The 12,207-nt window shown below is 54.5% G+C and overlaps 1 protein-coding gene across 1 annotated transcript; it reads left to right on the forward strand.

The window, feature by feature from the left end:
- Window positions 1-2,585: 2,585 nt before the first annotated feature.
- On the forward strand, window positions 2,586-11,994 carry DMRT3 (doublesex and mab-3 related transcription factor 3). The gene is made up of 2 exons (XM_075019665.1): window positions 2,586-3,193; window positions 10,042-11,994. Exons 1-2 carry the CDS (start codon window positions 2,755-2,757, stop codon window positions 11,007-11,009), a joined length of 1,407 nt encoding a protein of 468 aa, XP_074875766.1. The 5' UTR covers window positions 2,586-2,754; the 3' UTR covers window positions 11,010-11,994.
- Window positions 11,995-12,207: the final 213 nt, after the last annotated feature.

A 12,207-nucleotide genomic window follows, 5' to 3' on the forward strand; every position in this document is an offset into this window, starting at 1 on the left:
AAATACCAACCCCACCCTCCCGCTCCAGCCCGCCTCCCCCTCGCGGGCGATACCCGGGGAACCGCGCGGGGCACCCCGGCGCGGCGGGACCCGGCGGCCGCTGCTCTCCGCCCGCCCGGGTCGCGACTCCCCGCGGGTCCCGGCAGCTGGGCGGCGGCGTCTCCTCCCGAACGGCTCCGCATCGAAAAGTACCGAAACGCCAGCGGATTCGGGCCGATTTTGACTTTCCGGCCCGCCCCCCGGCTCTGCCCGGTCCGTCGGCGTTTTTTTCTCGGAAAGCTCAGCTCCTCAGCGGAGCCAGGCCCTTTCCGCTACATGTTATTTGGAGCATATGTTTCGCGCATTCAATTCTCTTTCAGTCTATTCTTCTGGGCGCTAACTGCTAACACGTTATAGTCACCTTGAAATTTCCTCTGCTATTTTCCAATTAAAAGCTTAATAGCCCTGGAAACGGAGTTCATGTGGTGCAGTTTACCATAGCCCCTTCTTCTGAAAAGCTTTCTGCTGAGATCCCATTATGTGCTTGAATAAACCTTTTCTGCGAGCAGAAATGGGAACCGGGGTTGTCAGGTGTTGGGTTACAATAGACTTTCAGGCAGGGGACGTTTTGCTAACATAAATACGAACCTGGCCCTATGGGGAGATGTTGTCAAATACTCGGACGCGGAAAACATTCCCATCAAATATGAGAAAAGGATTACGGCACTATATCAAACGAGTGTTTCAGCCTAAACGCCCGCTGTGCAGCCAAGCGAGAGAGGGGCCCCCGGCCCTTAGCCAGCCCGCCGCCTCGCCGTGGCAGCCCGGCCCGGGAGCAGAGAGTCGCCCGGCCGGCCCCGGTGGCGGAGGCTCCCTCGGGTCCCGCTCCTGCTCGCGGGGGAGGAGGGTATTCCGCCCCCCCCCCCCCCGCCCCGCGCCAGCACTTGCACCCCGCTTCTTCGTTTTAGGGAAAAGGATTCCCGAGGGCGGCTGCGCATCGTCTTTCACGCGCCCCTTGCAATTTTGGGATGGCCGAATATTTGTTTGGTCCGCGGAGGAGGCACCGCTGGTTTGTTTTTCTCCGCCCGACGAAGACCCACTAGTGTGTAAGGTGCCCCGCGGGGGACGCCGGTTCGCGTTACGGCGGGCTGCGGACCTGTCCGGGCGCAGTGCGCGCACCCCGGCAGCAAATAAAGGGAGATCCCACCGGCGCTGCCGGGAAACGGACTGTTGCCCGCACCTGATCCGACTCACCTCCCCGCCTCGGTGCGGTTAACCGATGGGGCGCTCATCCTCCCTCACACCCCGCACACGGCCCTGGGGAGAAAGATCTCCCCGAGTCGCTCTTCCCCTAGAAGTGGAAAAGTAATTAAGAGCGAGCCAAGGCATTAAGTATCACGCGAATACCTTCGTAGCACACGCCGCGCTTTTTATTCTCTCCGGCGAAATACTTCCCGAGTTCTAAATCTGATTTTCTAATTAGGTACCCTCGTTAAATGGTTTATTTCGTGTAGCGGTTACAGGGGAGAGGTGCCTGGGAAAAAGCAGGGGAGATCTTGGGGCAGCGAAACGGGTTCCGGTCCAAGCAGCAGCGCCTGCCACCCGCGGGCTCTGTACTTCTAAGTACCGGTGCGCAGGCAGATAAACGCTTGCAGTAAATTTGTTTCCCCCCCCAGTCCATATTCCCATACCTTCTCTCACTAATATATTACACTTGGATTTAAACTTCTCGCTGCCGTGTTGGAAATACCGGCGTTTCAGCAAGAGACCTCCCCGCGGCCGCAGATACAGAAAATTGCCACCCCGCCGCATCAGACGCATCGAATAGGTTGCAAGCTATCTGGCTTGCCCTGAATTACACGTGCCTTTCTATAGCCACCGTTTGCATTTAAGTAGCTGTCATAGCGAGGGACGTGGGAGAAGCGGCGGGTAGCGCGGGGGCAGGCAGCCGTCCGCAGCCGCCCGGCTCCGCGCAGCTGCGCCCGGGCAGCTCCAGCTCCCGCTCCCGCGCAGTTTCTCGCGACTTCAAAACTTCGATAAAACTTTGGGCTCAAACACCCGCCCCCCACCCCCCCCTCCCGGCAGCGCTGGACCGCAGGCGGTTGTACGGCAGCAGCAACGCACCGTGCCGCCGCTCGTAGCGTCCCGTGGGCTTTCCGCGGTGTCCAAACGCCCCGTCTAGACTTTTGAGATCCCGGCCCCGCGGGGCCGGTCGGGAGCCCGGGGAAGCCTTCCCCGACCCCGCTCGCCCCCAGCCCCGGGCGCTTTCGCGGCCTGCGCCCTGCAGGGGGGCGTGGGGGGGCGGCATCGGCCCCTATCCCGGCCCGCTGGGGGGGACGGACCCCTTCGGCACGGCGCGGGCAGCGCCGCCGCCCCCGACGGCGGGGCAGAGCCCCCCCCGCCCCCGCCTCCCTCCCCCCTCCCTCCCTCCCTCTCTTTCTCCCTCCTCCCTCCCTCCATCCCCCCGGCGGCGGCGGCGGGGAAGGAAGGTGGCGGAGGGGGGCGGGCGGGGGGCGGGCGGAGGGGCGCTGGGCTCGGCGGGGCGGCGCGGGCAGCGGCAGTGTCGCTCCGGCCGGCGGCAGCGCTCTGCCCGCCGGTGCCAGCAGCGCGGCGGGCGGCGGCTACCCCCGCCGGCCTGGGGCCGGGGCCGCGCCCCCCCGCGGAGCCCGCGGGCAGAGCCGCCCGCCTCCTCGCCTCTCCTCCGCCGCCCCGGCCTCCGCCCGCCCCCGCTGCCCCCTTCTCCGCCCCGGAGCGGGCCGGGCTCCTCCCGCGGGCATGAACGGCTACGGCTCCCCGTACCTCTACATGGGCGGCCCGGTGTCGCAGCCGCCGCGGGCTCCGCTGCAGCGGACGCCCAAGTGCGCCCGGTGCCGCAACCACGGCGTGCTGTCCTGGCTGAAGGGACACAAGCGCTACTGCCGCTTCAAGGACTGCACCTGCGAGAAGTGCATCCTCATCATCGAGCGGCAGCGGGTGATGGCCGCCCAGGTGGCGCTTCGCCGGCAGCAGGCCAACGAGAGCCTGGAGAGCCTCCTCCCGGACTCCCTGCGCGCCCTCCCGGGGCCGCCGGGCAGCGCCGAGCCCCCCGCCGCGCCGCCGGGGCCGTCGCCCTGCGCCGCGCCGTCGCGGGCCCCCGCCGAGCTGGCCGCCGCCGCCGCCCTGCGCTGGGCCGCCGAGCCGCCCCCCGCGCTCCCGGGGCCGCTTCCCAAGGCAGGTGAGGCCGGGCCGGGCGCCGCGGGGCCGGAGGGGGGGGGGGGGGAATGCGCGGGGCCCGGGGGCGGGGAGGGAGGGCAATTCCCGGGCCGGGACCCCCACGGGCGGGCCTCGGGGGACGGGTGCCCGGGGGAGGAAAGGTGAGGGCTTTCCCTTCCTCCCGACGGGCGCCGTGGGAAGGGGAAGGAGGGAAAGCCCGGCGGGTGCGCTTTGTCGCTCTTGAGAAGCGGGGAGCCGCGGAGCGCCGGGCCCGCTCCTCGGCCGGGCTCTCAGCCGCCGAGACCAGCGGAGGGGACCGGCAAACGCCGCCGCTGCCAGCCGGCTCCCCGACGTGTCGCTGCTGGGCCCGATCCCCCAGGCCGGCCGGGAAGTGGCCGCATCCCGCGTGGGTCGCACCCGCACGTCCCTCTGCCGCTCCCGGTCCCGCAGAACCGGCTGGAGCCGCTCCCCGGCGTCCCGCACCTGGGGCGTCGGGCTGCGGGACCTGGTGCGGGACAAAACCTCCACAGGGAGCTCCGGGCGGCGGGCGGCGGCAGGCGATGAGCGCAGCGACCCGGTTGTTTCGGCTTCCCTCCCGCGGTAGCGCGTCCCGCCGGGCCGCGGCCGGGGCGGCTTGCGGCAGGTCGGGGATGCTGACCCGGAAACCGCCGCCAGCTACCGGCACCCTGTGAGCGCGACCTACAGGTACCGGCACCCCGTTTCTGGAGGCGAAACGAACGCTCCCGAGCCGCCGCCCCCTTCCCCGCCCCGTGCCCGAGCGGGAGCCGGCAGCCTTCCCCGACGGGGATGCCCGGCAGGCCGCCGGCAGCCCACTCCGCTGACAAGCGGCGACTGCGACGAACTCTTACCCGGTGCCCCGGGCGGGGAACGGCGAATCCTGGGCTCCCGCACGGCTCGGCTCCTCACGGCCCGCTGCCGGACGGCCGGAGCCCCGCGGGGCGGTGTGCGGGAGCGGGACCAGCCGGTCTCTCTCCGAGGGCACGGGTGTGGAGCCGGCCCGGCCCCGGAGGCGTCCGCCGGGGCCCCGGCACCGGGCTCTGCTCCTCCGGCTCTGCCGAAAGACACAACGCCGGGTCCGTCAGTGCGGCGAGGTTGCCGGTGGTCTGGGACCCGCTTCCCCTTGGCCGGCCCTCGGCACCGCCTGACCGCCGCCCTCTGTCCATCCCCGTCCCCCGCATCACTGCCCAGTTCCGCCGGCCGTTCCCCACGGACGGGGCTTTTGGGGTCCGTCCGTTCCCCCCCCCCCCCAGTGACCGCCTGGCCGTAGCCTCCCGGAGGCGCTTGGAGGGGCAGGGACCGCGCAGCGGGGGGGTGGGGGGGTGGGGGGTGGAGGGGGGGAAGGCCGAGGGTAAAAAAAGAGGGAAAAAAAAAAGAAAAGAGGAGAAAAAAAAAAGAGGGAAAAAAAGTGCCTCCTTGGCTCTTTCCAGAAAGTGAAACAAATAAAATTCCTCAGCAGGATATAAATCTGGCGGATAGGAACGGTATTGACTTGCACGCCCAACTTTTCTTCCCCCTGATATATGAACTTCCCAGCTTAAAAGATTACAGTAATCACGGGAGGACAGTGTAAATCGAATCTGATAGCAATAACTTTTGGGGAAGGTCAGGCTCAAGTGAAATGTTACCAAGCAACAGGCATTTTGTTTGCAAAATACAATCAAAGTGTATTGATGAGAAATTCTTCCTTGCCAGCCAGTCAGCACTTTCCGCTAACAGCTTTACGGGTGGGGGGAAAAATAACGGGGGAGAGCTTCATAAATCAAGGCCCGCGGGGCCGCGCTGGCCCCCACCCGCGGTGAGGCTGGGCTGGGGGGGGGGCCGGGGCACCCCAGGACCAAGGGTGCTGGGAAGCAGCCCCGGTTGCACAGACCTCACCTGCGCGGTCCCTGGTCTCTGATTGTTACAGGGGTTTGCTGGGTTTTTGTTTGTTTGTTTGTTTGTTTCCCCCCCGCTTTTATGAACATGGGAATGAGTGAGAGCAAAGCGGAAAATTATCTCCTCGGGGGGTCCTCCCGTCACCTGCCACCAAGCACTGTCTAACCAGATAACCTGTTTATTTCCAGCCATCCTGCGTGCTCTGAATGGCAGGGCTTTCTCTTCTCCCTCTCTCCCTGCTAACCTGTATTAAAACCGTAGTCAGAACGGAGGATGTAATTATTTGCTCCCCCAGCGCACCCTGTTTCTAACACCACCACCACCCCAGCCCCGGGGACATCAATCTCCTGGAAGTTTTTTTCAGAACGGGGGAGGTATTTCCTGATGTACGGTAGAATCAGATCCGTTTATTTTTATTCCTGCCAGAATTGGTCATTTCGGTGGGACAGTTGCAAAGTTGTGTTCTGTGCAAATAATGCGCCTAGAAACTACCCCTGTTGCATCTGCCTGTGCTAACCCAGAGTAATTCCTCCTCCTCCTCCTATGCTCATGAACTTTAATCCCTCATGTCACATGAGTGCCTGTGACATTTCTCTGTCTTAGGTAGTTATCAAGGCTTGTAAACAATTAATGTAAAGCTGTATTGAGTCTTCTGTTAGTTTCAGAGCCAGCTTCTTAACCCAACAGAGCACTCTCTGTGTTAGTTTGGGAACAGCGATTAGTCTCCTACAAAGCACCTTAGACCTTTGAAGATAGGGAAGAAAGTCTGGAGTGAAAGTAATTAAAAAACCCCAAACAGCAAAACAAAAAACTCCAAACCAACCAACAAAAAAAAAACCAACCACCAAACTCAAACCACCCCACCAAAAAAACCCATAAGTTTTACACGACCTTAGCTTCATGCAGCTTTATGTTAGTTCTGGTATCAATCCATTCTAATAATAGAAATAGGGAAAACAGCAGATGTTTTTGGGATCCAAGAAAATGCGTGTTGCAGAAAGAGCTGTCCTAACAATCAAAGTGCAAGCTGATTTAACAGAGTCAGCAGTGGGAATATCAAGGAAGCAAATTTGGTTCCAAAGTATTAGACCAAGTTTTCCAGACAAGTTATTAACTTGAGGAGAACAGCTTCTCTCTCTCTCACCCGTGTTACTTTTATTTGGCCCTTTTACAATATTTGACTCATGATCCTTAATGTATAAATAGGCAAGGAAAAATTGGGGTATACATTGCTCCAAATTCGTAGCAGCTTTGTTTATTAATGCAGAGTTTACCATGAATGCATGCACAGTTCTCCCACCGTACTGTGGTTCATGTGTATCTGTATTTGCACTGCATCTCTGTAGATCTGGGTATGTATCTGCCTATGCATGCATATTAATTGAGGAATAGTCCCCATCGTTTATATCAATAAGAAAACAATTTCCCTAGTTTGCTCAGGGCTGGCAAAGTGAATACTTGAATGCAGACAATTTGAAATAGAACGTGTGGGGTGGGGAGGGCGGGAGTGAGGGTGGGTAACAAACAAAAAACCTAGACACAACACCCAAAACGCACAAACATAAAAAAGGTCTGAGGATGGGATTTCTTTCTTGAAGCCTAGAACATCCTCATGTGAAGCTTACGTGCGGTGCAAAAAATACCGTTGGCGCGTTGTGTATTCTGAACACAAAATTGGTGGTTCTGTGCCTGAAAATATGGCTGTTTGGGATTAACACCTGCATGCAATATTCCTACAATTCAGTGCCCGCCTAAGGACATTTATGACGTATCTTCCCAAATCTTCCTTAATTTAACGATTGCTGTTTTGTACCCGTTTTAAACAAACGGAAAAGCTAATCTCGGCAATTCCCGCGAAGAGGTGGGGACAGTCCCCGGAGCCCGCCGTGACCGTGGTGGGGAAGTGGTGTTCAGATGAGGAAAAAGCATAGTCAGAAGACGACCTGCCGGGCGGGAACCCCCCGGGGACCGGCCCGGTGAGCAGGGGGCGGCCGTCCGACCCGCCCGCAGCGGCGGTGCTGGGGCAGCCGCGCTGTGACACCGGCCACCGCCGCCGGCAATAAACCGCCCGACACCGGCGGCCACAAATGCTCTCAAAAAGGCAGAGGGGGAAAAAAAAATGAAAAAAATCGTAGCACCCGAGCTCCATGTTAACCAACGGAGGATGATCCTCCTCGTGTTAATAGCATCGTTTGATTTAAATCACCGAAATCTCGTTTTACGGGTCTGACCCTGTTGAGTCTTACCGACTGGTGAGATGCACCGCTTATGATCTGTGCTGCGAGGGGGCTCTCCCTGTGCAAGGCTAAGAGTCGGGATCTGTGCAGCCTCCTGATGATAAAAGTGCAAACTTCAGTGGGATGATTTTTCAGAATTTGAAGAAAATTTTTAGCCAAGCCTCATAAGGATAGTTTTAAGGGTACTGAAAAATGAACAAACCTGAAATATCTTAAAAATAATAATTTGTAAGGATCAGGGAGTGTATTAGGGACATCCAATCCGATTATTTTTTTCTTTTTTAAGCACATATTTGCTCCCCAGTGGTACTTGTTATCAGCCCGTAACGGTAAACTGGAAGAGCGCAGTGGTTCTGAAATACGCTCTACCTGCATGTGGTCCATTTGGTAATACTGGGTACCACAGTGCAATCTATTTATGTGGAAATTAGGACCATTGTCTCCCTTAAATGCCTCTCTAACTCTGGCAAGACAGGGACAGAGGTAATTAGCTGTCCGCAGACTGCCCGGTAAGCCTTCGATGTATCAATTGCGCATTCACTCAGGTGTGAATTGTTCTTAGCATCCTGTCTTCTGTAATAAATGCATAACTATGAACATGCTAAGGGGTTAGGAGGGAAAGGTAGTGTAAGCCTCAGGTTTTTTTTTTAAATAACGGATGAGCTACGCTGAGGTCTTACCACCTCCTCAAAAGGATACACGTTGCCAGTTCGCCATCAGCAAACATTTCCTGCATTCCCCTTTGGCTGCTAAGGAAAGACTGATGCACTGGGTGTGTGAAGAAGAGCATACATACATTGCCTTCTCTGTAATATACCTAGATGAAGAGTTACTGCTTCTCCATTTGCACTGGACAGAGAGCATAACCAATATAAAAACGGGTACCCAAATCAGGTAATCCTGCTAAAAGAGAAGGACAAGATCCTCATAAGGGCATCTGTATTCCTCAGCTCCGCTCCCACGCTCATTTCCGCAGCCCAAAATAGCAGCATCCCACAGCCCTGTAGGATGGCGCATCGTTTCTACCTGGCACAGCCATCCTCACGAGGAGAACCTGCCTTTGCCACGCTGACTGTCAGACTGTGCTCTGCCAGGATCTTGTATTTATTTATAACTCCCGTTCTGGCAAGCAAAGTGGCTTCTTGCTCAGCGCAGGCTTGCACAGACCCCAACTTCTTTCTCAAGGTGGGTAAATTGCATTAATAATAGAGTTTGTCTCGAGCTGATCTGTTCAACACTAAACTTAGCCTGCTGCATGGGGAAATGTCCCGCCAGTTCCTGGGGTGAAAGGGAGGCAGGACTGTCCATGGTGAGCAGTGAGGCTCAGGCGCTTGCACGCCTTTAACTTGTTCCATCTTGATTGGGCAGGGGTGATCTTCAGCACATTTTGGGAGCCTCTGCTTGCTTCTTATAGCTTCTTTATCTGGTTGGGCTGATCACCAGGGGCTTGGGAAACCAGGCAAATAGTTGTATTGGTTTCTGCAGGCAGTCTTTCACATATGTGTGTTCAAAAGCGCTGCCCTGTGAAGTTAAAGCAGGTTCTGTCAGCCGCAGCTTGGACAACGACCCTTTCTTCAATCATTGAAGCTTCCCCAGGGAGATCATCACTGTCCTGTATGAAGAAGGGCAGCAGAACAACGTTCTTGAGAAATAACTGTGAACAATCTCAAGCAAGTACATTGCCCCCCTTCTGCATAAACTGTGAAAGCTGTCAACCTTTTTTCTTCTTCACTTCTTTCTGACAAGCAGTCTTATTTCAAAGGTTTCCATACTCTGGCCTGGCATTGCCAAAGTGACCAGAGATTTGGGGTATCCTCATTTTTGTGTGTCCATTTGGAGGCAGTGTGGTCAACAGGCTTGGTTTCAACCCTGTACTCAGCTCTTGCCCTTCTTAGTTTAGCACACAAAAAGCAAGGTACCTGGAACAAGTGCTGAGAGAGGCTGTGGAGTCTCCATCCTTGCAATTATTTAAAACTCAGCTGACCAGGGACATGAGCAGCCCGCACTATATTTTAGGTGTCTCCTGCTTTGAGCAGGAGGTTGGGCCAGATGCCTTCCAGAGGTTCTCTCCAAACTGTTTTTTTCTAGATTCTGTGCTCTACTGGGCCAAGGCATCAGCTGTGCTCCAGGGTTTGGAGGAAAAGCCTGTGATTCTCACTGGGGAAGGAACCAGTTTCTGCAGAGCCAAGACTGGTATACACTGATTTATTTGAAGACTTCTTTAACCTTCAGCCAGTGATCATGATGGAGTGGTTCAACCAGTGCTGTTGGACTTGCAGAGGGAATTTTGATCTCCCAAGTGCCCTCTAGATATCTTCAGCTCACTGTCAGTGAGATGGTGCTAGTGAGGAATTATGATACAAAAGTGCTGAAGTTCCTCTGAGAAAGTGTGCACTTGGGTGGTGTGTTGCTGCCTTGTAACCAGTGAGAGAGGATTGATATAGCATATTTGATGCAGCAGAAAAATGAGCACTGCTTCTTTTCTTGTACGTGGGAGAATGAGACAAGATATCTATAAGGCAGCATAAAATGCCTAGACCAGGTCCTATGATTCTTTTGCAGTTTTGTTCTCATGAGATGTTGCAAAGACACCTTAATTTTAGCAGGATCTCTATGAAGAATGCTTTTTTTTGCCCTAGGATCCTTCTCTGTTCACTTTAAGAAGACTGGATCCTCAAATGTCTGTAAAAGCTCTTGGCCTCATTTTTTTGTTAACTTCTCTGCCTTCTCTTTGCAGACATGAATGAGGAGCGTCTGGGTGATGCCAGTGGAGCAGACAATGCCGAGACCTACAGTGACAAAGACACAGACCAAAGGAGTTCCCCAGACATGACTAAAGCCAGAAGTTCCTTCACCCCTGAGAGCCCTGAAATTGTTTCAGTGGATGAGGTTGGTTATGCAGTTCACAGAAATGGTGGGAGCACAGAGAGCCGTCCAGACAGCCCCAAGTACCACCCAGAGCAGAACCACCTCCTGATAGAAGGTCCTTCTGGGACAGTTTCTTTACCTTTCAGTTTGAAAGCCAACAGACCTCCACTTGAAGTTTTGAAAAAGATCTTCCCTAACCAAAAGCCAGCTGTGCTGGAGTTGATCCTGAAGGGGTGCGGCGGTGATCTGGTGAGTGCTGTAGAGGTTCTCCTCTCCAGTAGGTCGTCAGTGGCCAGTGGTGAGAGAACGTCTGCGGAATCCGATGGTCTGGTTTTGCCTTCCAGTGGGCACATTTTTGAACACACGCTGAGTTCGTACCCTATTTCCTCTTCCAAGTGGTCAGTGGGCTCAGCATTTAGGGTTCCTGACACGCTGAGGTTCTCTGCTGATTCCAGTAATGTTGTGCCAAATCCTCTGGCCGTACCTTTGCAGCACCCTTTCCCTCAGCCACCACGCTACCCGCTGATGCTGAGGAACACTTTGGCAAGAAACCAGTCCAGCCCATTCCTGCCCAATGATGTCACCCTGTGGAACACCATGACGCTGCAGCAGCAGTACCAGCTGCGGTCCCAGTATGTCAGTCCTTTCCCTAGCAACTCAGCCAGCGTTTTCCGAAGCTCGCCTGTCCTTCCTTCCCGCTCGTCAGAAGATCCTAGGATCTCAATCCCTGATGACGGGTGTCCTATTGTGTCTAAGCAACCGATGTACACAGAAGATGAGTATGATGAAAGGTCTGATTCTTCAGACTCCAGGAATACTCAGCACATCTTAGACTGACATTCGACATGTGATAACTTGCAGTGCAGCTGAACTACTGGGCCCTAAGAGGAGGGACATGTACTCTACGAAACCCTTGCAACTGTATTAAAAAGTGACTTTGCTTGGTATTGTACTATAGCAATAAAGACATAACTTATTTTAATTCTTGCACTTCACTGGATAATGCCAAATAGCAATACTCTGGCTTTAGTGCTGAGTGTGTGTTACAAAGGAAGACTTTATGGCTATCAGTTATTGGGACTCTAGAAGACTTGTAAGGAAAACAGAAGCCCAAGGTCTACTTTGTTCCTTAACTCAGAAAAATGGGGATGTTAAACTAGAATACTTGAATGCTGTTTTATAAGAGAGAACTCCTCAGGACATAAGAGATCAAACAAACGTAGTTCAATTGCAAATGGACCAAAACAAGGACCTAACAATCTTATGCCAGTGATCGTCCTTGCAGTGAAAGAAAAGGCGGAAGAAAGAAATACACACATGAAACTACCATGAGCTGCTTCTGTGCCATTTGAGCTTGGACACTTTTCAGAGAAATAATATTAAGAGTTATTCTTTCCCCATGGCTAGGTCGAAACGTGTAATGTCAGCGTAAAAACCAATTACAGCTGTGAACTGCATGAAGTGCATTGTGAAATGAACACCAGATTAAGCATTGTCAGGTTAATGTAGCATGCTAAGGACTCTAGAAAAATAAACTAAGATGATGATCTTGGTTTATATCATTTACACTGGGCAAATAACATTTCTGAAGATAGAGAGCTGATTAGTCCTCACTCGGGGTTAAAATGTCCAGCTCCAGCAACCGCAGTCAAGGGAAGCCTCTTTTTCCAAGTTCAGGTTCTGCTTCCCTGCCTTGTAGCTTACAACTGAGATTAGGCAAATGTCAGCAGGGAAGCTGAGGTCTCTTGAGTATGTACTGCAGACACTTCCAAGCTCAGCTGAGTAAAGCAGAGCTTGCTACAGTCACAGCAAGCAGAAAAAAAGGCTTTCCTGATGCTTCAGAAGCATCTTTTTTTTCCTATACTGTAGAAGTAGAAAAAAGGAAATAGGGTATAATAGGAGGCATTTCTTTAAAATTATGTTTAGCCAAATGGCAGCTTCCCTAAATCTAGAAAAGTAATGGTTTGAACAATTTATTGCATGTTTGCATGCATTGATTATACTGCATATCTTATGTGTGTCAGAGTAACATTAG

Source organism: Buteo buteo, chromosome Z, assembly GCF_964188355.1.
Source record: "Buteo buteo chromosome Z, bButBut1.hap1.1, whole genome shotgun sequence".
NCBI classification, from domain to species: Eukaryota; Metazoa; Chordata; class Aves; order Accipitriformes; family Accipitridae; genus Buteo; species Buteo buteo.

What these genes read in the sequence shown, in the direction of transcription:
- DMRT3 (XM_075019665.1), top strand. Translation starts at nt 2,755, where the DNA reads ATGAACGGCTACGGCTCCCCGTACCTCTACATGGGCGGCCCGGTGTCG. An exon ending in GGGGCCGCTTCCCAAGGCAG is followed by an intron (nt 3,194 to 10,041) that starts GTGAGGCCGGGC and finishes TTCTCTTTGCAG; the next exon opens with ACATGAATGAGGAGCGTCTG.